At 31.3% G+C, this 24082-nt stretch overlaps 1 protein-coding gene and 1 pseudogene across 1 annotated transcript in view; one reads left to right on the forward strand and one right to left on the reverse strand.

Moving 5' to 3' along the window:
• The window catches only part of OTOGL (otogelin like), a 133378-nt gene extending 112313 nt beyond the window's left edge, over positions 1-21065 (forward strand). Inside the window, exons 47-58 of the mRNA XM_023520405.1 lie at positions 454-558; positions 1033-1140; positions 2507-2608; positions 3121-3225; positions 3311-3351; positions 8258-8321; positions 9377-9555; positions 10026-10130; positions 12337-12456; positions 13812-13857; positions 18342-18421; positions 19157-21065. Of these exons, the coding sequence (XP_023376173.1) occupies positions 454-558; positions 1033-1140; positions 2507-2608; positions 3121-3225; positions 3311-3351; positions 8258-8321; positions 9377-9555; positions 10026-10130; positions 12337-12456; positions 13812-13857; positions 18342-18421; positions 19157-19357 (1256 nt within the window). The 3' untranslated portion in view covers positions 19358-21065. The remainder of the gene's footprint in view (positions 1-453; positions 559-1032; positions 1141-2506; positions 2609-3120; positions 3226-3310; positions 3352-8257; positions 8322-9376; positions 9556-10025; positions 10131-12336; positions 12457-13811; positions 13858-18341; positions 18422-19156) is intronic.
• LOC111730137 lies at positions 14596-14714 on the reverse strand (annotated as a pseudogene).
• Positions 21066-24082: the final 3017 nt, after the last annotated feature.

Consider the following 24082-nt stretch of genomic DNA (forward strand, 5'->3'; position numbering starts at 1 on the left):
CTGAAGCCTTAAAGTTGGTCAATGCCAGAAAATATTTTATAGAAAAAAAAAAAAAAGCAGGGTGTGCATGGTGTTTGGCATAAAAGAAAATGTAAGGGTTGAGGTAATGGAAGTATTTCCATAAATATCACTTATACTTTCTCAAAGCAAGTTTTGCCTCATTATGGCTTTGTTGATTTTGCAAATACACATGTGAAACTCTGGCTATTAGCAACTAATAATATTCAGTAGTTCATGACAACATAAAGGATCTGAGAATCTTTGACTTAGGGTGAAAGACAATAACAAATAAATCTTAAATTTGCTCCCTTTTCATATATGACCCATCTTGTGAGCTGAATGGATTTGACTGGAGTATAAAAACATGCATAGTGAGAATCAATTCCCTGCTTTGAGTTATAAGCACAAGATTTTAGTTATGTTCGCTAATATTTTAATGCTTCTTATTTACAGGATGTGACATGACCTTGTGTGAAACTACCATTCCAACATGTACAAATAGTCAAAAATTGACCATTGGTTATAGTCCTCTTTCTTGCTGTCCACAGTACCAATGTGGTGAGTAGTTAATTAGGAAAAATAAGAGTGAGGGTCATTGTTTATTTAGAATAGTGGATTAGATTCTCATTCTTTGTATTTACAAGGAAGTGATCTATTATTAAACATTGTGGAATTGTCTTTTTAAAGATAGTTCTTTAACCTGCAATTTAAATTTTTACATTATATAAATATATGTATATAGTAATTAACTCATTTTTAAAATCTTTATTTTATTTATTTTTATTAAATTTATTGGGGTGACATTGGTTAATAAAATCATATAGGTTTCAAGTGTACAATTCAATAATATGTCATATGTATACTGAATTGTGTGTTCATCACCTAAAGTCAAATATCTCTTAAAAAATCTTAATCAGTGAAAATATATAGGAAATAGAAGGTTATACATATATAGAGATATAACTAAACCACACTATTTTATTTTATCATTTCTCTCTATACAGATTTTCAAATATTTTTGTGTTTCTGCAGAATGTGACCCATTGAAATGCCCCAGTATTTCAATACCAGAATGCAGAGAAGACCAATTCATGATTCAAGTTCAACAGGATGAGCCTTGCTGTTTTGCTCCTCTTTGCGGTCAGTGTTATGTGCAATAATTTTTTGGAAGAAGAGGGGGGATGTGGGAAAAACATCTTATTTGATGTGAATTTCATGGGACTGATGAAAACCAGGATTTTACTGTTATAGAAATTCAACTAAAAAAGAACAATAGAAAAGAAAGTCTAGCATTTTAAATGACTCTTGACAATTATAGTTAATACCACTTTCCCCTATCAACAAAGACTATATATATATATCAGTCAAAACATAACCAAGATAATATGATCAAGCTTTTTTTTTTCTTTCTTTCTTTTTTCTTTTTTTTTTTTAATAAGGCCAGCACCTAGGTTTTTTTTTTGGAGAAGAATTTAGCTTTGGCTTTCCTTCAAGAACCAAATAGACTAATGAACTCTGTTAAGACTCTATAAGACCTTTCTAAAACTTTATCTCCTATATATAATATATGACATCTATGATGATCTTAAAAGAGAATAGTATAAAGGGAGTCTGGGAAGTGACTGTATATAGGGCTATGTATTTTGTCTGATGAACTGGATATTGAAAAATAAAGAATTCTCTATTTTCAGTTTCAAGTGAATTATCTTATAAAAGATTGGTGATTAATGTAGGTTTTAGATGTCCTTAAAATCAAAACACGTTATTTGTACCAGTTAAGGTTCGACTTCAGTGGCAAAAACTGATTCATTCTAGCTAGCTGGAGCACACCAATCATTGGAAGGATTTGGGGATCAGGATTTTTCAGAATCAGGATGAAACAGATCAAGTCCTGTTGCTCTATGTCAGTTACCAATCACTGAGTCAGCAACATCTATCTCCATTCCTGGTGTGTTTTTATTTGTGATTCAAGTGTTGTAGAAAGAGATTCTGATTCAACTAATGTGGATCATTCCCACTCAGGTCTAATGCGAGGGAAGCACCTTTATAACAGTCACTCTAAGTCTACATTGGTAGAGCATTTCCTCAAGGTCATCTAGAGAGTTGTTATCAAAGTTAGGAGAGGGGTGCTGAATAGCTAAAGAGGAAAAATGCCTACTACATCATTTGTCCATAAATTGGAGTAATCATGAGTAACGAATTAAGAAAACTTAAATAAATCAATCAATGATGTTTTGATCCTAGTAAGAACAAGTTATTCCAGAAATCTTGATGCCTTATACTTCTGGTAAGATGGTGTTCTATGTCACTATACTTGGAAAGCATATATACACAGGCAATATTATTGTTTTTACGACCAAACAATAAAGCTTCCTCTTTATTGTTTCTTATTTTATAAAACATAATATATTTCATGTTGATTTTATATGCATATAATAATCTGAATTAATAATTAGATTTTTTTTTAGCTCAGCTGTAACTTCTAGTTTTTTTGTTTCTTCTTTAGTTTGTGAATCTTGCACTGAACCTATTCCACTCTGTACTGATGGGGAATTTCTCACTGTGGACCTTAATACCACACACTTCTGTTGTCCTCTGTATTACTGTGGTAAGTATATGTTAACTAGTTTAAAATATTTAGATGTGTCAGATGTTTAAGAAGCCCAGTGCATTTTAGTTATACTGTTATAGCAGACCTTAGTTGAATTTCGGCATATAAAAATACATGTTGAATATATGTAATGTTTTCATATATCTAAGAGCTCTTCTTAGATAATATCATTACCTCCCTAAAATAGATTACACAGGACTTGTCTCATCATCCTAGAATTTCTAGATATCCAGGTGATACCATACTCTCTTCACTTCATCTTCTTGTACCTCTGCTGTTTCTCAAGTTTCTTCACCTGATGAGCTGTTCTAGTTTTACTGCTGTTGCTGCATGTCTTTTGAATCATTTGTTTGTCCTCACCAACACATGGCAATTGGGCAGTGGAGAAGCGATACTGGGTACATATGAGTTCATGCACTGCATCAGCAATAGTAGTGAACTAAATGGTAGGTAGAGAAAACTAGTGATTACGTGAAGTTAATCTTTACCCGTGTAATTTTTCTATTTAGTTTGTGAGCCAAATCTTTGTCCTACACCTCTACTCAACTGTGCAGAAGATATGAAACTTGTGAAAGAAAATGTATCTGACCAATGTTGTCCAACATGGCATTGTGGTAATTAATCTTCATATTTTAAAGTTTTATAACAATACATTAATATATTCTGATCAATTTAAATATGTTAATTTTTACCTTTTAGAATGTAGCTGTGAAAACCTTGTTATGCCAACTTGTGAAGTGGTAAGAACACATATTTTGATTGACTTGTCGTATAATTTAAATCAGTTTATTATTCCTTTATCTCTCTTATTTCTGAATTCTTCTTAGAGTTTATGAAATTATCCAAGTTGTAATGTGCTCTAATATTAGGGAGCAGTCGACATTTTATATTTTGCTTGAGATAGAAAGTATAATATGTTATTTTTTCACTGGTGACTGTATTTGCTAGTTTCATATCTACCTAGGTTCACTAGTCTTAAAAACACTGAAAAAATATTATCTCAGTATTAGCATAGGTTGTGGTGATAGTTTCATGGATGTATGCTTATTTCCAAATTCGTCATTTACATTAATTATGTATGTCAAATAAATAAATTGTACTTTACAAAAGTATTAATCTAACATTTGCTGCAATGATGAGTTGTCATCTTTTATTTGCATAGAATCTTTAAATAACTTTCATAAAAATTTTCTCATTATTTTGCATGCACTGTATACACACCTACAGAAAAGAGTAGCATTATGTTATTGCATTTTTCTCGTCCTTCATTGTTTACATAACATGTTTAGTATATTATCTCATTGAATCTTCACAAAGTAGGTATTTTTAGTTCATTTTATAAATGAGGAAATTGAGGTTTAGAGAAAATAAAGGATTGACCACGATCTTTAGGATTCAAACTAGAGGTTGTTTTGTGTATGTGTATGTGTGTGTTTATGTATGTTCCTTCATTCTTTCTATTCCACCTTAATTCTTTGATTCTCTTTACAAAGTGTAATTAAGACATGGCACAAGAACAAAAGCAATGGAGACTGTCTTGTTTCTATTAGTGACTTTGACTTTCTTTAGCCGTGACTCACTTTCCTTATCTATACTATAAAAATAATAATATCTATGTCATGTGAATAACATAAATTAATATAAATTAGATAGTACGTGACACATAGAAAAGGCTCAATAAGTTTTAGCTATAATTATTACAACACCCCACAATACTCAGAATGTTAACCACAATGTGTAGATTATCATGAAGAACTTTCCACAGAAGGTTACCATCAAAAAGTTTGGAAGAAACTGATAGTCAGGTTAGGAATAATGGTTGAAAAGAAGTGAACTATTCTAGACAGTGGCTAGTATGACCATGAGTAGATGCACAAAGTAACGAGGTAAGATGTGTATGCTGAAAGATCACAACCTCTCTCTTTCCTTGATAAAGAGCTAACTGGAAGAGGAACAATGAGAGATGAAGAACATTCCAAATTGGTGAATTGGGGAGGGCTCTAAAGGCAAGGCTATAGAATTTAAATTTGGTTTATTCTTTTCAGTTAGTCGTTCAATTAACATTTGTTGAAAACCGGTTATGTGTGGTCATGGTACCAGCCACTTGAAAATGCACAGTTCTACCCTGAGGCGCTCAATGTAGTTTTAATAAGATAGGAGATGGAAAGGGTCCTGTATCGGATAGGAATTATTATACAAATGGTGTTTGAGGGAGCAGAGATTGATAGTCTTGTGTAGCATGACTGAAACATTAGAGGGCAGGAGTATAGCCATTCATGAATGAGGACCTTGAGTGTAGTTAGATTTATGAAGAACAGGGTTGCGGGGGAGGGGATTGAATTTAGGAGGGCAAAATGAAAGACTCTGGTTTTTGTAACATTTTGTAACATATTTGAGAAAGAGAGAGGAGAAGGAGGGGCAGAGGGAGACAGGGAGAGAGAGAGGAGAAAATGAAGAAAGAGAAAGCAGGAGGAGGAGGAGGAAGAAAAGAGATAGTGAGAAAGAGGGAAAGCTAGCTCTAAAAATCCTTTAAGTTTACAAGGTTTGCATACTAAGGGTCCAGGTGTAGTGGATACTTGGACAAACACTCTAATGGCCAAAGGAGCAGCTCAGAGTAGAGACTCTGAGATTCTACTAGTACCCAGCCTCATTCAGAGCTCTCCTGCAGGCCTGAAAGAGGTAACATAACATCATTTCAATAAATTTCAACATGATAGTATAAATTATGGAATATACTAAAGCGTATCCTTCTTCTTATGGGATTTTGTGCCTCCTGTGTTCTGAGTTCTTTGAAGTTTCTTTGGGTAGGAGCCTCTCTGTTCATTATCTAACCTGGGTGTGGTTGTTACTTTAATTCTTACTTTTGCGGGGGCGGGGCGCGGTGTGCCTTTATGCTGCTCTTAACCTAACCATCAACTGAACAAACACATTCCTGTCTGCCCTCCCTTTTCCTATTTTTTTCTCTTCTAGTGTGTTTCTACCATTCTCCACTTACACTTTTCCTGTGTTCTTCTCCCTCCCCAACATTTATACTAGCTGCTGGTCCATCTAGTTTATTACCAGTTCAGCTTCCAATGTCTGAATATTTTTTATGAATCAAACTTTGACATTACTCGATGTTATAAGTATTTATTGAATGACTATTATATTATTTATTAGCATTGTTCTGGGCACGCACAACATAAAAGTAACTTCAGTGTCCTTAAACATCTTACCCGAATATACATAACCATCCATGCGTGATAATTTAGTTTTAATATTTGTGGTTCTACACAAGCATTGACCTGATCCATTATTCCTGAGTACTCATTCCGAATGATGGCTGTTTCAGTGCCTAAGATGATGTATTTTTTAATATTGTATTAATTTTTCACATAGAAAACAGATGCATTTCAATAGAAAGAGTCTACGTGAGGCCTTTGCAGTATTTTTTTTAAAAATAACAGCTTTATTGAAATAGAATTCAAATTACCAATAAGATTTAGCCATTTAAAGTACACAATTCGATGATTTTTAGTATATCCATAGAATTGTGCAATCATCAACATAATCAATTTTAGAACAATTTTAACGCCCCCAAAAGAAACCCTGTGTCTATTTGCAGTCACTCATTTCCTTCCAAACTCCCCAGTTATAGGAAATCACTAATTTAGTTTTTATTTCTATATATTTGCCTAATCTAGGTATTTTATACAAATAGAATCATATACTATGTGGTCTTTTGTAATTCATTTCACTTAGTATGAGATTTTAAGGCTTATTCTTGTTGTACCATGTATTAGTACTTCATTCCTTTCTACTGTTAAATAATATTTCATTGTATGAATATACCTAGACATTTATCCAAATAAAAGTATACAATGGCCAATAGCACATGAAAAGATCCTTTAATTGACATCATTAGCTATTAGTTAAATGCAAATAAAAACTACATCAATGTATCACTTCATATCAATTAAGAGGACAGATAATAATACATGTTTAGGATATGGAGAAATTGGAACCCTCAAATGCTGCTGGTGAGATTGTAATGGTAGCACTGCTTTGGAAAAGAGCTTGGTTGTTACTCAGAAGTTTCAATAAAGAGTTACCATATGACCCACCAATTCCACTCCTAGGTATACACCCAAGAGAAATGAAAATGTATATCCACACAAAAGCTCATATCTGAATGTTCATAGCAGCACTATCATAATAGCCAGAAGATGGAAACAGCTTAAGGTGATTTTGCTAACTTTAAAGGAAAGGGGTGCTTGCTTGAAAGTTAAAAAAACCAAAACAACTGTAATATTAAGTATTGGTAGAAAAAGCTCACTCAGAGGAAATATCTCTTGGGTACTTATGAGAATAAAAATGTAACTAAATATGTGGATAAGATCTCAAAGGAAATAAGAATAGAAGATTTAAGTTGAGAGGGTTCAGTGGGCATTGTGATTTAACTATAACAAATAAGTGGTAAGTAACTTAAGTGTTAGTTTGAATCCAATACCTCCTATTAGTCTTTTGGAGTAGCTAATGCAGTGGGAGAATTCAATCTATTACTTTTTTAACTCTATATTTCCAACATTTTTATTTCTAATTCATTGGAATTGTGTGATGACTAAAAGTCATAAAACATCATATGAGTTAATGTTTATGCAACTATTTTACAAGTTATAAAGCACTGAGAAAAGTAAAATATTATTAGTTTATGGGGAAGTGCTTTTTATATATTACTATGAATTTATTTGAATCATTTATTGTGTCGAGAATCAAATTCATTTTAATACTGATAGCATATGAAAATTAAATGCACCCAGGAACAGATGATGTTTAAAATGAAATTTTTGAAACTTAAAGCCTGGTCCTACACTTGAGAGGAACCTATACTATTCCTCTAATATGGCAAAATTTAAATGTTGATCATGACAAAAATTTACTAACAGCTAAAAGCTATACGTCACTTTCTGAGTGTCAGCACTATTTTAAACTTTTTACACATATTGACCCATTTATTTCTCTTAACAATCCTAAGAGACAGGCAGTATTATTATTCCCATTTTACAAATGAAAGGAGTGAGGAGCAGACTGGCTAAATAACCTGCCCTATATCACACAGCTAGTAAGTAGAAGAGCAGGATTAGCACAAGGATATTCTTGTTCCTGAGTCTGTGCTGTTAATCACTGTGCTATCCTATTCTGCTCCCACCTTATATGCTGTGGCAGCCTTACTCAGATACAGATATCAGAGCCTCTGACCACATCAGTACAATAGATCAAAAATATTTCCACTAAGCAAAGTTTCCAGGATTACCAAGCATTTTCTTGTCTCCATTTGCCCACTAGAAGCTCTGAATCAAACAATGTTTAAAAGTTAGGACGGATCATAAAGGTCATCTTATCCACCTTCGCTCATTTAACAGATAAGAGAATTAAAGTTTAGAGTGATTAAGTGACCTATGATCTCATTGTTTTTTGTGAATTTTGTCCATGGACTATGAATTAAATGACCATTGGGTTAATCCAAGCCTGTTCACTATCAAGTATTAATTAAGCACCAGCTAATTGTCTAGCTGTGTGGTAAGGAACTTATTAGATATTATTTTGTATATTTTTTATAATTGTCATATAATTAGTCACATAATAATAATAATCTCTTTCTAATAGGGAGAATTTATTACAGTAGACCATAACTTTCAGAGTGACTGTGGATGTGTACAGTATCTCTGTGGTAACTATGTTTTTTGTAACTTTTAAATGATAATGAATATTATTGATATCTGTTGTTTACTATTAATAAATTAAAAATAATTTTCTTTGAGATGTATTATACATTTTAAGCCATTTGTCAGCTTTTGAGTATAAAAATGTACTGTTATTTTTATTTCCTTTTTTGTAATATCTCTAAATGCTCTAAGAAATTTGATAACAGGACAGAAAAAAAATTTTTCAGAATCTTCATAGTATTTAAAGTTAATGCTAGGGTTCATATACATATTTAACTTTAAAAATATACATCTGCAAGGAAGAGATTTTTTCTTCACTGTTTTATTATTTTTGATGTTAATATTTCAAAGCAGAATTAATTTTTTCTATGAAATAACAAATCTTCATATTATTAGTAGGTTAATAGAAAATAAAATTTCTATTCAATATCTTAAAACATTTGCTTAAGTTTAGTGTTGGTGAGACAAAAAGCTTGTGAGCTGATTTCTTCACTATTTTAGTCTATCCTACCTAACATGCCATTTTTAAAGATATGATAGCACATTATATCAGCTGCTTTCATCACGAAGTATGATTTCCATGACTTTATTTGGTAACAATAAAATTGATAATTTCCTCTCAAAATAATAATTAAAAACCGTGAATGTTACACAACCCCATCATGAAGAGACCTACTACTATTAATTTAGATTTTGCCTCCATCTATATCCACTCCCCAAAATTATCATATTATGTTTCTTCAAGAAAAAACAGCAAGTAGCTTGACAATCTCTGATTTAAAATTCTGGAAGCTGCTATAAAGTACAGCTTTTGGAGGAAGTTCAAACAGTAAACAGCAATTGAGTTTACAGATCAATTTCTTATTATATGTTTAAGAATAAATGTGCTATATTCATTATTAGGGAAACTCTTGAGTTATGAACGAAGTATAAAGGTAAAGATCTTTATAGGTTTTGAAAAACACTGCACCATAATGAAAACATAGATTTAAATAAAAATTCCATTGATTAATTAAAAACTCAGTATAGTACTTTTTGTTGACTATTTTTCTTTTCTTAGAAAAAGATGATGTGTGTGTATTTCAAGCAGTATCAGTATTGAATCTTGGCCAATCTATGATAAAGTACTTGGAAGGAGACTTTTGTTATACTTTAGAATGTCTGGAAGAAAAAGATAATCATACAGGCTTTCACACTTTGAATTTTACAATGGTGAATTGTTCAAAAGAATGTGACGTTGTAAGTATTCCTTATAAGTCAGTCCAGTGAGAGTTAATCAGCCTTAAAATAGCAACTGTAGAATTTAAACTACTGAATACCTGTAAGTTAAAAATATACACTTGACTGCTACTTCAATAATCTTTTAATGCGTAACATATTTATATAATGCAGATTTTCCTTTTGCTATGGATGATCTTGAGCTTCGTGAGTCTTATTATTTATAGCTTGCTTGACCTGAGGTTGTTACATCTGCTTAATGAATCTTGGCTGATAGATGTAAAGGTTAACATCTACTTCATTTCTAAAATAACTGTATAAAGTCAATTATTATATGAAGTCCTTCAAATTCAACCTTAGAAATGCTTACACTTGTTCTAAGAGAGCATATATTTATGTTGGGAAGCACTTTCAGAACTAATTGAAAATATTGCTATTGTTGTGGGACTAATTCTATGTATTATTATCATATGTATTATTATCATATACAGCACCAGGTATATACTCCATCTCCAAGTGATTATGATTGTTGTGGTGCCTGCAAAAATGTATCCTGCAAATTTCAAATGGAAAATGGAACATCAGTTATATATGAGGTATGAATTCCCTAATTCCTAAAATATGTTTCTTGGAGGGTAGCTTTCTATGCTACTTTCTTGAAGAAGACATTCTTAAGTCAAATAGGTTTGAAAAATGTCACACACACACAGAATGCTACATACAATAGACACAGCAATACACAGCACATTCACAATGGACAAGGTACAGTTACATTCTAAAGTATCTGATAATTTCTGTTGTAAAGGAACGTGTTTAATCCATTTCTCAAACTTATTTTATCATAGATCTTCACTTTTATTTTAAATGTGAGGACTGGGCTGGAGAAATGCTGATTTTTAATCATTGAGAAGGAAAAGAGCAATAATATTTTATTTACTCATTTGAAATGAAGCATTTTGATAGAAACCTGAAACTCAAGATGTTAGCACTTTACTATTTCAGGAATTGACGATTTCAGTAGGCACATAGAGAAAAGATTTAGAATATTTGACAAATTTTTAAAAAGATGATTCCAAGAGACATTAATGCTATATCCTATATCTTTCTACTGAAAACAGTAAAATAATTATTCCAAATTCTCCCATTACCTCATAATAACTCTATGTAAATTTGCAGACTGAACTACTTCTTCCCTAGAATTTTTTATGAAACTCTGTAATCTTGTTAGTGTTGTCTCAGATTTAGGAAGGTCACAAATCATGTTTATAATTTACATTACTTAAAGGTAGTTGCTATTTATTATTGTTATCCTTTCTTTTTTTTCATTAATAATTTGATTATCTGGAGATCTTATTTCTAGTGTTCTTAATTACACAGGATTACTCACATACCCAAAAGAAAAAGAGATTGTCCTTTTCCTTTACATTTTATTAAATAAGAAAAATGAACAATTATCTTTTTGTACCATAGTTTATTATTTTACGATTATGTAAAAAATAGTGTTAGTGATTTACATAGTGTCGTTGATATTGTTGATCTGTTTATCCTAGCAGTATTTCTGTTTTCCAATATATATTTTTTAAAGTGAGAGTCTTAAAAAAGGAAGCTTAAAGATGATGAGAAGACATAGAGGTCAGTGAGAGAAAAGGAATTAGAGACTACTTGAAAAACTACAATAATCTGGAGATTTTAGTAAAAGGGCAATGTAAACTCTATAGATATCAATAATCCAGAAATTATTGGTGTATATAATTAATATGCATGTTGCTATCCCTGAAATTTAAATAAAAGATTAAATTATGTTCAGAATTTTTTTAGAACAGAAGAAATGTACTATAGGTAAATTATATATTAAGATAATTAACTTTTGGCTCTTTCAAAGATAAACTTTAGTTATCTTGAAATCTAATTTTTATGGAACTAAATTTTTTTATTTTAGATAAATTAGATATTAGTGTTTCCAGAATTTTAATATTTTATCTTCTTTTGCATCTAGACTTATAGATCTCTTCTAATTCAGGTTCATAGAAGACCTGAAGCTATTCATAATCTAAAATAAAATTTAGAGAAAAGAAAGCTAGTTAAAATTCTTTACTGGTCCACAAGGAACCTTCAAGGCAAAGTTTGACGAGCATTTTAAAATGTGGTTTACAAAAAACCAAAAATATAGATCAATAATTATAGCCCAATATTTATGTAATAATTATGTTTATCTGACTTTATTTCTAAACAGAAATTCTGAAATCAGGAATGAAATAAATAGTTATTATGTTTAAAAATTTGTTAAAAGCATAGAAATAGGTTTTAAAATAACCATAAGGTATACAAAACTAGAATCATAAGTCAATAATGAATATCACCCGAAGATTTTTAAACTTTCTGATGATAAGGGAGTGGAAGGAGGAATAAACAAATCTCAAGAAAGGAGGTGTATTATGTAATATGATTTGTTGTTTTATAATTAATGAGGGAAATAGTAGAGCAAGACCTTTGGCACTTGACCAAATTAGATAATTAATTTTGTAGTAGAAACAGATACCTTTTGCTTCTTTCTTCTCTATTGCTTTACTTCACACTTACATCTAAGTTCTAGTATGAGACCAAACCCAAACACACTACATATATGTAATTTTAATTATTTTAATAAGATAAATTTGTGGACATTTCCAGATGGACATTTTATGCAACAGAAAGCTTTTTGCATCTTGACTTGACTTTTGATTTAGTGAGATAGGAAGTATTCTACTTAAGAAATGTAGCAGATTTTAGTAGAAAAACAATAACTTTCTCTTTTATTTGTAGGAGGGGAATATGTGGCACGATAATTGTACCACATATGAATGTGTTAAGACTGATGAAGGGACAATGATTCTAAACTACAGTATGGTCTGTCCCCCTTTTAATGAGAGTGAATGCAAAATGGTTTGTACTTTGTTTTATCTAAGAAAATTTATTATTAAATATAATTTAGAAAATAATATGTTTTCCAAGGTGATACATACATACATTGTGTCTTATTTATTTTGGTGAATGTTTTATTTTCTTGTATACATAAGAGCTCTATATTTCCTCAGTTTGTCATTTTGAGTTACATATGGTGTTCCAAATAATTTTAACTCTCCCTGAATAGACATTATGCTGTCCCTGGGTTTTTAATATGTAAATCAAAAGATTATTGAAAAATCATTTGATCAGCAGACCTAGACTCTCTTTCAATACAGATCGATAAACTAATCAAGCAGAGTTGGCCAATTTTCTCTTTCTTAAACGTACAGCCAGATTTATGATGTCATTCACTTTTTAATGCAATGCTGGCCTAAGTGAAATTTATCTTAGCTTCTCTGAGCCCAGGCAACTGTGGAACTTAGCATCTGTCACAGCATTGCTGATCTTTTGGTTTTGTTCTTCCAATTCCCTGTTCTCTCAAAGAAGAATCCATTGGAAAAGTAGATTTTTGAACGTGATATGAGTTTTTAAAAAGATTCTTTGTAGCTTTAATTATTTAGTAGAAAATAATTCCTAATGAAAAGTGAGCTTTGTTCTGTTGCGTAAGGCAATATTTTTCTTAAGTGTAAAGAAATAGCATAATCTCATTGATTTTTTTTTTTCAAGATGCCTCCATTTAGTGATGATTGCTAGGTTATTGGATGGCTAGCAACTGTATGTACTAAAGTAATAGATTTTCAGCTCTGGAAAGAATCTTAAGCACCATCTTATTTCATAGATTCTTTTTTAGAGTAAATTATTCTTTAGTTTGAATTGCAATTAGCAAGTTACTAATAGCAATTAGCAACTTACTGTAAGTGTTCTTAATTTAACCTTGGGTGGGAGCCATCCTGAAATGGGAATTTTTTTTTTAATAATAAAATATGAAAGAAAAAGATACATCATTTTAACATTTGATTATATTCAGGAGCTCAGTTTCATGGAGTAGCTTATATTATTTTGAGGAGCTGAAAAAATATCATGGCGTCTATTTAGAGTACCTGTTAGTACTTTGCTTTTGTAAGTTTTTTGTGGTATTTAAAATGTGTTCTTTTAAGTAAGTTAATCTAGTCACACTCTTTCATATTACTAATGAAGAAACAAAATTTTAAACAAAATATCTGCTCCTAATTTTAAAATCGAAGGATTTTTTTAAAAAAATAATTAAATCCCAATTATTTTTCTATAATGGCTTTGTGATATTTAATAAAAATATTGAGAAAATTTTCTCTTTCTAGTCTAAGAGAAATAAAACACTGTGAGTTTTGACTTTATTCCTTCTCTCCTCCTAGAATGAAGGGATTATAAAGCTTTATAATGAAGGCTGTTGCAAGATCTGTAAGTGAGGACATATTATATCTATTAATTTGATAGATTAGTTTTACTTATTCATGGTGATCGTGATTTTTTTTATAAAATTCAGTTCCTGTGATGTAAAGAGGGAAACAAATTTTATAATGTATATTATTAAATGTTTTTATGCCATGCGGATGATTATTATGTAATTTAGTCTCTATCTTCTGGAATATAAGTAGAGTGTTTTTAATTTAGATGAATTTTAATTTAAATATTAAAAATTTTTTATTGTTGCATTTTACAAAAGGGTCTAGTAGGTTTAATAGGTTTTAATAGGTTTTAAGTTTAAGTTTAGTAGGTATAATAGGTTTTAACAGGTTTTAAGTTTAAGTAGGTATAATAGGTTTTAATAGGTTTTAAGTTTAAAAATACTCTATGGTTAAATTTACTTGGAACATGCTGAACTACACAAAGTTAAGTAGGTTATGATGAGAATAGCATTGTGACTCAAATAAGGACACACAGTGCAGTATTTCTAAATCTATTAGAACAAATCTGTGGTTCTGTATGATATTTCTGAGAAATGCCCATCTAGTGAATATATTTAAATCTTATATATAAAACTTCACATGATTATTCTGATAATTAAAGTTATGTGCATGCAATATATTTTGTTTTATTTTATTATTTTATTTTATTTTTGGGCAAAGCAATCCTTGGTTGACCTCACAGATTGCAAGAACCTTGTCTGCTTACAATCCCTTATATTTTTATTTTTTACGCCTACAGCACCTGGTCTTCCTAGATGATCTCCCACCCAAGTACTAACCAGGACTGACCCTGCTTAGCTTCCGAGATTAGACAGGATTGGGATTGTTCAGAGTAACATGGCTGTAGACATAATATATTTTATATTAATTTAAATCATAAGGTTTATTTCATAGTGATTGCTAATGATTTTAAAGCTAGAAATAAAATAGATGGGTATTCATGCAGCTACCTTTATTTTTCCCTTTTTGAAGTGTTTATGAATTTATATCAAAATAGAATAGGGGTTTTAGAAACCCTAGCATAGACAATAATTTTTTAATTGTGTAGAAAAGCTTACAGGAAAAATGTTATAACACAGTTTAGTTTAACAATGCCATGATGTGGGATTGGAATATTACAAATTATCATGCCTCTCAGGTGAGATTTCTGAACTTCTTTCATGAAGGGCTAAATCCCATAAATAAGTAAGAAAATTCTTGTCTATTTAGAGCTGTATTGTCATATTGAACAGAATATTAAAATGTATTAACATTTGATACACCAAAATTATTATATATACTACTGACCATAATAACAGCTTATAAATCAGGAACTCTCCTAAATTTTCTACATAGTATTTATTCCTCACAAAATTCCAATGAATTTATCCTGATTGCAACAAATTTATCCTGATTTTCAGCTTAGAGAGGTTAGGTTACTCATCCAACTCATACTTCTTGTGAGCTATGGGGATTCTACTCCAGAAGTGATTTCACTGCTTGCATCTTAACTACTTGTAATATTCTGGAACATCACCAAAATAAGTTTTAGGAGAGAGCAGAGAGAAGCTGACTGATGATATATGTTGATCAGTGGCAGGACTAGAATGACTGAGTTTTTATTTACATAATGTATGAAAAGCCAAATCTAACATACAAACCTACCAACAACAAGCAAAAAAGTTCAGCATAAGATGGCCTGACATCTAATTTGGTATTGTATTAGTTTGATGGGGCTGCTGTAACAAAGTAGTACAAACTGAGTGACTTAGAAATTTGTCGTCTCACAGTTCTGGAGGTATACAGGAATATTTGGAAGACACATTCAACCCATAACAATTTTTATTGCCGGGACTTTGTGGATAATATAATGCCACTTATGCATTTTTAATTACTCAGGCTCTTAGACACACACTAATTGACAATTTTCTACTATTAAGAATAAGTAAGTTTTAATTTAGTATTCTCTGAATCAAATGTAAACTAATGTGTATCCAATAGTATTTGTATCAGGAACCCAAAGAATGAAATTAAGCTCCAGAATCTGAGGAAATTTATATTTTTATGATCTCACTTCTTTTTCCCCTGCTTCCTCAGAAGCTAGACTCTTCTGTAGGTATGAGATACAGGAATAGAATAGATACAAAAGGAATAGAATCATATTGCCATGTTAAGATCTTGGATTCTGTAACCCCATGTTAATTAATAGAGAAGTGAATACAGTTATGTTAACTGAGGGTGGATGGAAGAAGATTTTTGTGACTGACCATATTACTACCATTTATTGCCTGTCACACAGCAACACTTTATTAAGCTTATTACAGACAGTACTATGACTAATCTCCACAAGTTCTAGGAGCTAGGTGAAGAGGTAGGTATGGTTTCCACTATAGATGAAGAAATGGTGGTTCAAAAAAGTTGATTACAGTAATCAGTAATAGATTTAGGCCTGTCCAATGCCTGGGCCCAGGGTCTTTTTGATTCCACTCAGCTCTTTGAAGCTGCAGAATAATAATAAGCCACCTCAGTTTCTCCCATCTGATGTGTAAGGATTAGTAAGTAGTTTCTGCTTTGGTATCAGAGAACCTTTGTTTGCAGTCTTTGCTTTTGGGTGACCAGGCTACATTGGAGAGACCGTGCATGTCGGATACTATCACAGGTTCTGTGCTAAACAAAATGTGTTACAGTAAAGTCTCTGAGGAATGAATAGGAAATGCCTCTTGGTACAAACAAATTCAGCCAACTAACAATAAATTTATGCTATCCCATTTTATTCATTGAATGAACTGACTTATCAAACCAATTTTATTGAGTGTCTACCACGTACCAGTCTTTTAGCTCTAGGACTGTGATAGTGAATGAAAGAGTGTTGCATACACAGTGCATGTTATCAAGAAAGGGAAGAAACGATGAACACATAATATGTACTATTATGCGACGAGTAAAGAAAAATAGTGCAGAATAAAAGAGGTAGAGAGTGAGGGGGACTGGGTTGCTATTTTAAGTGAGTGGTTAGAAAATATCTATGCAATAAGGTGTCATTTGAGTAGAGACTCAATGTCCTCAGAAAGTCAGCCAGGAATAATGAAGAGTGTTGAGATCAAAAGAAATGGCAAGTGTGGCTATACCACAGAGATGAAGCTGATAGCAAGAAAAGATAAGGTATCTTATATGTCATGTTAAAGATGTTTTCTTTCTCGACTATTCTTTCTTCTTAAACGTACATATGACTAGAAGGGTTAATGAAGTAACCACTAGGTGAAAGTATCATAAGGTACAAAACAACCTGCCCTCTATCTCCAACACTGAGACTTGGGCCATGCTAGAGTTGGGCGGTCAGGTAAGGGAAAAAGAAAAAGGAGACTGAGGAGGAGCATGAATGAGATGGGAGGAAAACCGAAGAGGGTGCTTTAAGAGCCAAGTGTAGAAAGTATCAAGGAGGAAGAGAGAGTGATGGACTGGGTCAAATGCTGCTTAGAAATAGAATAAGAACTGAGATGTGACCTTGAATTTAGCAAGTTGAAGATCAAGGGTGACCTTTAGAAGGACAGTTTAATTTTAGGCAATCTTTCCTTAACCAGAGTAGCTTAACTTTTAGACACTTTACTTGTTGGGATTGCACATAAGCATTTATTTATAAAAAGATTTTGTGACTAAAATCATTGGAACACTGCAAATCTAAATCTAATCTTTTGAGACAAGGAAACAGTGGAATGATTCAGTGGCTCTCCTAAAGTGACAAGCGAATTAGTATCAGAGTAAAAAACCTTGGTCTTTTGCATCCTGATTCAGGGTTATAGCTACTACATACAGCATTAAATATATATTCTTGGTGTATTATCATATGATAATCCATCACACACACAGAGGCATATAAATGTCATTAGTTAACACAAAGTGTTTTCATTTAAAATCATAAGAGATCATTTCACAGTCAAAAAATTATGTTAATATCACTTAGCCATACATTTCAACATGGTTGATAATTCAATTACATTCATGCTTGATATTTTATTAATATACATTAAAATATTGTAGTTTTAAATCTATTAATTTTTAACTTCAAATAGACTTAGGTATATATGTACAGATGCCTTAATTATGTACATGTGTATTCATTACATACTATGGTTTATTTCAAAAGTTATTTTAATTTTTAGAATTTTAAATATGTATTTTATCTATTTTTACATCACACACAGGTTGATGTGAGCATTACTATACATGCAGAATATTTTTGATTTGTAATTATAATAATTATTTTAGGATATTAAGATAAAGAGATAAGTATAAAACTAGAAAATATGAGAACACCTATTTGGAAGATGAAAATAAATATTGAACATCAAATATATGAGTGAAATTTTAAATATTTCTTAATTTAGGAATACATTTTATATGAACATATTAATTTTCAATATATTCATATGTTAATTGAATTAAGAAACAATTTGACATGGGCCTTTTAATGCATAAATACATTCTATATTTTATCAGGTAAACGAGAAGAAAGAATATGCCAGAAAGTGATTATTAAATCAGTCATAAGGAAACAGGACTGTATAAGTCAAAGCTCTGTAAGTGTAAAAATATTTGTTACATAAAGGGCATGTGTCTTTCCAAATGTATATGTGTCACAGCACTGTTTATAAGCCAATAAAATGTCAAAACTTACAATATTTAACTTGAGATTATTCCTAAATTATAATATTAAAATAGTTTGTGAAGAAGTGTGAATTATTCTTAGCATAAATAATCAAAAGTTTTGAATGATAACTGCAATTCTTTAAGAGAGGTGGAAGTTAAACCTAAATATAGTTGACCACATATTTTCTTAACTATGCAATTTTACTCAGCAAAAATAGTCCTAGTTCTAACTTTATCTCCTTTAATATGATTTATTGTCTAGTTCTAACTATATCTCCTTTAATATGATTTATCTCCTAGTTCTAACTATATCTCCTTTAATATGATTTATCTCCTTTAATATGATTTATTGAGTCATGAGATAATATAGGTTGCAATAGACTCATTAGATTGTTATTAATATATTGCAGATACTTCTCTAGTTACATGAGCACATTTCATACTTTGAGTTATTAGCATTGTTGTCTTTGGCATTCCCATCTCTTTGACTTATCTGAGTTACTAAATTTCAACCTAATATGTTTTACAATTTTTTAATGTACTGAATGAAGCTTGAGAGTTATAGTGATAAAGAAGAAAGCTTTGCTTTTATTTGACTTCTTAGTAGAATCAAGTAACAAGTTTTTAAATTTTTAAGACTTTTTTTTCATTGTCTCTCCTTATAGATAAATGTCGCATCCTGTGATGGAAAATGCCCATCGGCTACCATATATAACATCAATATTGAGAGCCATCTAAGATTCTGCAAGTGCTGTCGTGAAAATGGGGTTCGAAACTTGACTGTGCCTCTGTATTGTTCAGGAAATGGCACTGAAATCATGTACACTCTCCAGGAACCTATAGACTGCACGTGCCAGTGGAATTAAACTTTTGGATTCCAAGAACTCTATGCAACATCATAATGTCAAATGGTGTTGACTTTTATTGCTATTATTTAGGCATTGGGCAGATTTATACTGTTGAACAATAATGTATTTTTTAAACTATTAGGATATAGCAATTTAACATTATACAAAATATGCACAATTTCCATAGAAAAATTAGATTTAGTGATTTACTCTATTTTCGAGAATCAAGTGATTTTTAAGTTGTTGAGCTGAAATGCTATTATGTATATAACTGCAACATGCAGCAGACCTGGAACATGCTCATTAATTAGAAAGTTATTTTGCAGAAGTCTTGAAGTTTCACTTAATAGTTATTTTTTGATTCACATAGCTATCTAAATTAAGGTACTCTTTTATCCTTACTTTTTAGTCTGGTAAATGTAATCAGTTAGAATTGGCATCTGGAGATTCATAAAAAGTTCTGTCAGATACAGGTCCTAGAACTACAGGGTTTTAGGTTATTTAAAGCCTCCTTGGATATTAGGGATATTACTATTGCAAATTCCTCATTTTTCAGGTGTAGCAGATAACCAGAGAAGCTGTGTGACTTGTGCAAATTAATTTACTATAACAATGTAGTGAATTCATGTTAGCAGTTGGGTTAAGTCTAGGTCTTTTATATTCTAGTCTTATGTTCTTTTCTTTTGAACAGTATAGAAAGTGTCTATTACAAAATCTTTTATTCTTAAAAAGTTTACTTTGCACAGAATTAAGAATTTTAAATTCAATGGCTTTATAAAAAAGGAAAATAATGCCACACATACATATATATATATAGTAGTTATCCAAATAATAAGGAATGGGGAAATGTAGCATCAGTTACTAAATAGAGGTGAGATATTTGGGGCTTTTATTTTTTATACCATTAAAATATGTTGTTACTATTTAACATTTATTTAGCTATTTACTGTCTCACGCACATCTGATTCCTGAGATGTATTTGCATGCTATTGAAGTTGTGCTATTTTGCTTTTCATGCTGCTGCTTTGCCAATGAAGAATGAAATAAAATTATTTGAATGTATTAATAATTCTATAGTGGAATGCTGTACTTTTTACATACAGTAGATTATTGATATTTGCAAGGAATATATTCTGAGATCCTCACAAATTCCCAAGTTGTTTGACACTTAGAGTGTGTAATTATCTGTGTTTCCTCATTTATAAAAGGAGAGAATGCCCTATTTGGTATTATTGTGGGGACCAAATGAAATCAAACATCAATAAGAGAGCAGTAAACTTGCATTGAAAAGCAGATGCAAGGGCCTGGTGGTCTAGGCTCAGATTTGAGTTAGGTGATTTGCTTCTGTATCAAAATCAAAAATTGCAACTTATTAGATATCTTGGATCACCAGGGTTACCTAGCAATAGTTGAAAGAATGAAATGATTATTGCATCTGCAAAGTTCCAGTGTCTACTGCATATAAATATTGATTTTATCTTATTTGTGCTTAATATAAGTATTTCATCTAGGTATTTCATTTCAGTATTCTTTGACTCCTGTTAACAAATAGATTGAATCAAATGTTTTTTTGTTAGACTAAATTAACATTTTGCTTAAGAGAAACTGTTATGTACCTTAAATGAGGCACATCATATTATATATTGTCTACCACCCATTTCTTTATTTTCATGCTCTGTAAAATATTTGTTATTAAATTAAAAATATTAAATCATCTTTAAACCTATTTGTGGAGAAAAGGGAAACATTTTCTTAGAACTTCATAAACATTCTCAAATACAGCAAATATGTATTGAGCACCTGCTATGTTCCAGGCACTGTTCTGAGGACACAGGCAAAACAAAACAGACACGGTGCTCATGCTAATGCAACTTAGAGTCAAGTGAGAAAGTAGGCATTAGGTAAATAAACAAAGTTATAAGAAAGTCCAGAGGAGAGACCAAAACTTTTTAGAATTTAGTGTATAATAAAGGTGGCCCTCAAATCAGCAGAGGGCTATAAATAGACTTTCCATTTTAAATAGAGTTGGGACAACTGGATAGTAACTTGGACAAAGAGAAATTTGGATTCATACATCCATTGATATCAGGATAAATTCTAAATGTATCAGATTTAAATGTTAAAAATACAAACAAAAAAAAGATGTAGAAATTCTAAAAGAAAATATGAGAAAAATTCATTACAATCTTAGAGTGGGGAAAGCTATTCTAATTCTGACTCAATATCCAGAAGCCTAAAAAAGATTGATAAATTTAACAAAAAAACTGAAGACAAATTTTCCAAGACCAAAAATGTCAGTCAAAAAAAAATATATAAAACCAAAGAACAAAATTTGCAATGAAACACTGCTAAAGACTAATTTCATCCTAAAAAATTCAACAATCTAATAGAAAAATGCACCAACAACTTGTATTGACAGTTTAAAAAAAAAAGAAATAATACTAGTGGACTCTTTAACAATGAAAAGATAAAGAATAACTTAATAAAAGCATTTCAAATTTAATCTACACTGAAATGCAATTTCTTACCTACCAGACTGGTAGCAATTCAGAAGTCTAATTATATTTTTATATTTTTAAGGCTCTGGGTAAACAAGCACTTCCAAATGTCATTGGTGATGACACGAAACTGTAGAAATCCTGAGGTGTTCTCAATTAAATACCTATTAAAATTTAGAGGTGTTTTTTGGTTTGACCCAAGTTATCGAGAATATCCTACACTAACAACTGTGCAAACACAAAATAGCATTTGTACACATTTATCTATTGCAGCATGGTTTCTAATATAAAAGACTAGAACCAACGAGACTTGAATAAATTATATTAATCCATATAATGTAATACTATGCAACTGGAAAAAAATTTTCTATACTGCTGTGGAATGATTCTAGAGTATATTTTTAAGTGAAATAAAGTATAGAACAGCATATGTAGAATGCTAGATTTTGTATGAAATTGATCAAAATAAGAAAATATAATCGTATTTACTTATATTTTTATAGGAAGGCTAAACAATATAGTAGTAAAATGGCATAAATAAATGGTGGGGGTGGATTAGGATAGATGGAGACTGAAATAGGAAAAAATTTCTCAATGTACAACTTAATAATTCTTTTGATTTTTGAACTGTGTCTGTATCACATATTCCACATATTTTAATTAGTTATAAAATAAGTATATACTAATATAAATAAATAAACAATTTTGACTGATAAATGTTATAAAGGCAAAGTAGAGGTTGCTACGAGGAAGTGATGCAGAAAATCTAATTTGGGTTAGGTGGAAATAAGGGGAGACCTCTGAAGTAAGTGATGTGTCAGTTGAGACCTGAGGTCGAGTGTAAGTTAATGAAACATTTCCAAGCAAAGCAAATAGTATGTACTAAGGTCTTGTGGGAGGGAAGGACCAGGACAAGTCAAGGAATGTTTTTTGTGCATTTTGAAAAATGAAGAATGTGGTGCAGGATGATGCTGATGAGATGGGCTGGGGAGCCAAAAAATAGAGACCAGTTAGATGCTATTGCTGTGGAACAGGTGAGAAATGGCAGTGACAGTACAGACAGAGGAAGTTGTAGTACACAAGATATATTTCAACATAAAGTCAAGAGGATTTGCTAATCATTATGGTACAAAAAAAGTGTATTGAGAAAGCCTCTGAGATTGTGAGCAATTAGGTGGATGGAGGAGCATTTTGGGGGTGATTGGGAAGATTTAGAATCCTATGCTGAGAATGCTGACACAATTAGACAACCGAGTGAAATTATTAGTACATGGCTGTTTTTATTGGTCTGGTTCCAAGATGAGAAATCTCTGCTGGAAATTAGGATTTGTTAACATATAAATACCATAAAGCTATACTAATGAATTAAGTTAGCTAAGGGGAGAGCATAGTGAAAGGAAAATAGGGTTCCAAGATCGTCTAACATTTAGGGATCATACAGTAAAAGAACGATCAAAGAAGGAGGAGGCTGAGAAAAAATAGCCATAGAGTTTGGATTAAAGCCTGGAGCCTTAACGGGGGTCATAGAAGCCAAGGGAATAGAAGATTATACAAAGAATAATGTTAGGAAAATAAATGCTTAACCAAACATATGAGAATTATTTGATAACAAAAAAAGAAAATAAAAATCAACATTTAGAAAATGATTATTTCTTAGAGTCATGAGATATAAATATATTAGATTTTATGTTAAAAGTAGTACCTGGATACTTGTACTTTTTCTACCTGTATTCATTTCTTTGATCTAGCTGCAGCTGCTCTAAATTATATCAGGTTAAACAAAATAAATTATTTAATTAACGACAAGGAGATTCTATAGGTCTTCATGTGATTAATGGCTAGGCAAACAGACTCTGGAACGAGACTATTTAGGTTCAAATCTCAGTGATGTTACTTACTAATCTGGGGGTGGAGCTAGAGGATGCCAAAGGATGTCCTTTAAAGAATTTGAGAAATTGAGATAACCGAATTTTGATATGTACAAGAGAGAATGATATGCCTGAACTTAAGTGTCTTAATCTCTGCTTCCCTTGCGGTGTCAGCTTCATTCTGTCCCACTGCACTCTGGGTTGCTCCATCTGCAACTTTGGCCACTGCATCTTTGCACATGGCCATAGCAGTTTTTTTTTATTTTTATTATTTTTATTTTTTTTAGGCAAGGCAACCCTTGGTTGACCTCACAGATTGCAAGGACCTTGTCAGTTTACAATCCCTTATTTTTTATTTTTTATGCCTACAGCACCTG

The sequence above is a fragment of the Pteropus vampyrus genome, unplaced genomic scaffold, assembly GCF_000151845.1.
Source record: "Pteropus vampyrus isolate Shadow unplaced genomic scaffold, Pvam_2.0 Scaffold9, whole genome shotgun sequence".
In the NCBI taxonomy this organism is placed as follows: Eukaryota; Metazoa; Chordata; class Mammalia; order Chiroptera; family Pteropodidae; genus Pteropus; species Pteropus vampyrus.